Raw genomic sequence first — 4,952 nt, 5'->3', positions numbered from 1 at the left:
TTTTAAAAAATAATCTGCGATTTTAAACAAAATCGCAACTTTAGGGTGTTTGGGATTGCGATTTTAAAAACGCAAATTTTAAAATCGTAAAAAAATTTGCGATTTCCATAAGCAGATTGGAGGGTGTTTATTTGAAAAAGTACGAATTTAAAACAAAATCACGATTTCTATTAAAAAGATATTTGGCGCAATAGTTACCTTTTTTAGAACGGGAATGAAAAAAATACCAAGAATACTCACCTAAAATATATTAAAACCCTTTTTTTTTTCTTCATCCTCTTTGTCTTGTTCATCCTTATTGGTAATTTGGTCATGAAACCGCAATTATATGCTAATGTTATCCAAACACTCAATTGATAAAAAAAGTATTTTTTAATATGTTTTACCAAACGTTTGTGCGATTTTAAAAAGTAGCGATTTTAAAAACGCAATTTTTAAAAACGCAATTTTTAAAATCGCACTTATTGAAATTGCACTGCCAAACGGGCCCTTAGTGTATAAGATTGTAATTTCAGCTAAATTAAGTTAATTAGTATAGATTCATTAGGAGTAACACTCTAAATTAATTACCGTAGTTAATTAGATTTGGGGGTGTTACAATAATAATGAATCAATTCTCAAGTCATTATTGTGATACAAGGAGATTTAACTGCCATATGGGGCCACAACTTATAATTCGCCACTAATTTAAAGGTAAAACCGTGATTTAATCAAGGTAAATGTGGAATATGTCACGCGTGAAAGATGGATCATGATATAGAAACCAACATGAAGTAGTTTCAAACAGGCCATTATAAAAGATAAATCAGAACCGAGTAAGAGGGACTTTTAGATGCCTAAGTTAGTAGGATGATTTTGGTGGAAGATAATAGGCTAAGAGAGTGAAGGGTGAATTATAAACGTACCTTAGGATTTGATAATCTTCTATAAAGCTAGCTTCCATAAGGCAAAAGAGCACTCCTTGCAGCCTCACCAAAACTAGTTTTTGGTTATTTTGGTGAGACAATTTAACCAAAATGACTTAAATGTTCACTTTTCAGCCTCATTACTTTAACAAAAAAATATAGTGAGGTGAATAGTACTGACCAAATTTAGAAATTACTATTTACTCATCTATTGATTAAACAACTTATTTCTCCCTCTTGCTTTAATAGTTAAAAAAAGAATAAACAAATTTTTGAAAAAAAGAATATTTAAATAAAATAATGAAAGTGGATTGTTAAATTAATAAAGCTGTTGTGGTGCTCTTAAAAAGTAAGTTGCTAAAATAACCAAAAGTGTAGTAAGTAAAATTTAGTGAGACTGTTAAAAATGCTCTAAGGCAAGTATGTCAAATCTAGCAAGTATTGGAGGGTAATGGCCCGCTATGGAAAGCAGTGGGTCATTGTAAAGACCATTCCTTAGGGGCCTCCTTTGTCGATTTCCTTCTTCATAGGGCATATTTTCCCTCCTAGGATCCCAGGCCTTAAATAGGAAAGGAAGTAAAGGGTGTGTTTTAAGGGGGTATTTTTGTCAAAAAAAAAAAAGAAAAAAAGACAAAATTATCCCCATAAAAATAACTAAATGCATCATCTCCATTTCAAACCTCAATTTCATATGAAATGGAGATGATCCTAGTCCGTAATCCTCCAATGGGGGTTCATTGATCCTTGAAGTTCGAAGGAGCCTTTAACCCTATGGATCCCTAGAGGTTCTTTGGTCTATTGAATTTTGGATTGGGATTCTCTGCAATGGGGAAAAAATTGCCTATCAAAAATTTTAGTAATCCTGGCCTTTCAATGTTATTTAAGGGTCTATAAGCTGTTACATGTCCAACTCATAATAAAATAATAAAATATTATTTAAATTTTTTTTAAAAAAATCAAACAAAATAATAATAATAAAAAATAATAACAAATATGGCCATACATCTAACTCAAGAGAAAGTACATACTTCGTTTATATTACAGATATCAAAAGTTTGAATTTCTAGCGAAACTAACTAATTATAATGATAGGCAAGAAAATGGGAGGAGAGCGAGAAAAGAAGAAGACGGAGAAGTGTGGGGAAAGGGAATATAAAAATAGAAAGAAAGAAAGCAGTCAAGTTGACGTGGCATGTTGACCTTGGGTTTCAAAATTGCTGACCGGCAATTTTTAAGTATTGCCGATCTTAGATGACATTGAAGGGCTAGCAGTACTAAAATTTCTGATGGCACCATTGCTGGGAATCCCGAACCTTGAATTTTGGGGTCCCTCGATTAGAACTCCGTCCTCAGTAGGCGACATTGGCGAGGAAAAGAGGCCTTAATGGCCCCTAGTGGGCCCAAAGGTAAGGTATCCCCCACCACCAAATTATACCACTCTCATGTTTCCTCTCTTTTATTTTTATTTTTAAATTATGCATATATAACTTAGCTTAGCTGCCATTCAGACGAGAGTTATGTTCCTATATTTTATCTGTTTGATAATAAGTAAACTTTATTAAGAGAATTATAAAAACAACACAACTTTAGAAAAGTAACAAACAACAAGCTTTGATAAAAAAAAATTCAATGAAGTATAGATAGATGTTTTGTCCAAATTTAACACGGGGTGTTGCTAAAAGTTATTCTACCCTGTTCTTGCTGGTGCCAGAAACAATTACCTTCCCCGTGTACATTGATCCTGCATTGAGCACATGACAGGGACCAATCTGTGCTAGGCTCACCACATGCGTCACATGGAGGGTAGTTCTTGGTCTTTTGAACAAAAGTGAGGCTATGCGGGTGAGTGTCATATTTGTAGGTGGCTCCAAACTTGATAAACGGATAGTCTCCAAGAACACATCTAGGATGAGCAGAAAAATCGCAATCTGCGCAATAATAAAACCAGAGATGTGGGTTTCTTTCTTCTTCACAAATAAGACAATAATAATCTCTAGAATCATCTTCAACATCATCAGAAGGATACATGAGGCTGAGTAAATGGTCGTCGCCACTGTGCCAAGCTACAAACGGAAGAGTAGCACAGGTATAGCCCAAGGTGAAGTTGCAATCAAGGCAAACAAATAGATCATCCTCTTCCGAACCACCACAAGCACTGCAGCATTCAGAAGTTTTTATCCAGGGGAGGAAGAGGGGGTGCTTATGACCGCTATGTGTTAGCTTTTCCGAAATTAAACTACAATAAACATCCAGGTTGAAGTGACACTGATCACAGTTATAGGCGAACCCATTGCAATGATGACCACAAGCATCACAAATGAAAATGCTATTGATGGAATCTGCATTTGTTCGGAGGGTGAGCGGGTGCTGGTGAAGTGGGTGTTGCTTCTGTCCAGGCAGCTCATTGCAGCTTTTGTGGAGAAATAAATCGCAGAGAGAACAACTATAAAAAGGAGGTGAGATGAGCCGCACGCACCCGTAACATCGTTTATCATCCTCCAGCTCCACATCGCAGAGGACTAAGTTGTGTTGCATTCTAAAATGGGTGATATCATGATCAGTAACACGAGTTACAAAGTCAACGGCTTCATTGGGCACGGAATTATCCACAATATTTGTATGTGTTGCGCAGTACAAGTGGGCAATGTAATTGCAATCCGGACAATAATAAGCAGCAAACTTGGTGTTAACCTTTCTGTAGCAGAGTTTGCAGAATACATAGTTTGGATGAGGAATCTGATGAAGAGAATAGATGAGCTTGAGAAGGTGATCGTGTCCTATTATCTTGAGGGTTCTTGGAAAATCAGCGCATTCTCGGTGGATCCATAGTTGGCAGATGCTACACAGGGAAGATTTGCATTTGCCTTCTTTGCCACATGCTTCACAGGTGAAGTGGATCTGCTTCATCAGGGGGATGAAAACGTGTTGGTGACCATCATCCATAATATTGCGCCATAGAGAAGCACATATGATGTCAAGGTCGAAATTGCAGGGACGACAACGGTAAGTGAAGCCATTACAAATCTTACTGCAGGCATCGCAGGTAGTATACACTTCAGGCGATGGCTTTGCACGGAGATCGAGGGGGTGTCCGCGATGCAGCGGGTGGTGGGTCTGGGTGGGTAGCTGGGCGCATGATTTATGCAGCACAAAGTTGCATTCAGAGCAATTGTAGGTCGGACCAAATACTGGCTCCTGGCACCCACAGCAAATAGCTTGCCCTTCAATTTTCTGCTCTTCACTACTGAAGGCTAATGGATGCTCGTGGATGAAATGATCAAGCTGCTCCATCACTTCTCATTTGCAGGACCTGATCTATCTCCAAAATTATTATCTGAAGTATAATATATGTCTGACTGGTAGGTATGCCATTGCCATTTGCAATCCCAATAATGCAACTAATTATCCATATGATCAACTTGAAATAAATTAAAAGATCAGAAGCTTAGAGCAAGACCAAAGCATATATGCCTCTGATTTTTTTTTTTTTTTCCCTTTTGAAGATATGAAAGATTATAGATAAGTGAGAACTCAATAAAACATAAATTATGCGGGCCGGCATGAAGGACGACAATAATTAAATGTTGCTGTTAAGTAAAAATATATAAACAAACAGCTAATTGACAATAATGAAAGCTCCTACTTTGGAAAAAAGAAAAAGCCCAAAACATAGTTTTGGGGAAAGCTTGTGATCCCACCTTGGGGGAGGCCCTTGCTACCCTCGTTGTAGTTGTAGCCTCTTCGGCTGCTTCACTCTTCCAATTAAGCTCAGAAACTTCACTTTGGAAGTCGGTTCTCAAGTGGTTATTATGGGGCTCTAGCATCCTTCTATCAGTCAAGATTGGAGAATTTCTAACTCCATCTCCGACACCCTTTCCACCATTTAGTGGCGGATCTAAGAATTTATTTTCGCTAGGGCGTAAATAAAATAATAAAATATAATGATAAAATAATTTTTTTTTGTTCTCTTTATATATTATATTTTTATTATAATATGGTAAATACAATTAAAATTTTATTGTATTTATTATATTTATTTACCTATTA

General features: G+C 36.6%; 1 protein-coding gene across 1 annotated transcript; it reads right to left on the bottom strand.

The window, feature by feature from the left end:
* Positions 1 to 2,564: 2,564 nt before the first annotated feature.
* LOC132162204 (uncharacterized) lies at positions 2,565 to 4,196 on the bottom strand. The gene has a single exon (XM_059572469.1). The coding sequence runs from the start codon at positions 4,194 to 4,196 to the stop codon at positions 2,565 to 2,567; it is 1,632 nt and encodes a 543-aa protein (XP_059428452.1).
* Between the last annotated feature and the right edge of the window lie 756 nt (positions 4,197 to 4,952).

The sequence above is a fragment of the Corylus avellana genome, chromosome ca9 (assembly GCF_901000735.1).
Source record: "Corylus avellana chromosome ca9, CavTom2PMs-1.0".
In the NCBI taxonomy this organism is placed as follows: Eukaryota; Viridiplantae; Streptophyta; class Magnoliopsida; order Fagales; family Betulaceae; genus Corylus; species Corylus avellana.
Note: the sequence above shows the minus strand (reverse complement) of the source record. Positions and strands in the feature narration are given on the sequence as shown.

What these genes read in the sequence shown, in the direction of transcription:
- LOC132162204 (XM_059572469.1), bottom strand. Translation starts at nt 4,196, where the DNA reads ATGGAGCAGCTTGATCATTTCATCCACGAGCATCCATTAGCCTTCAGT.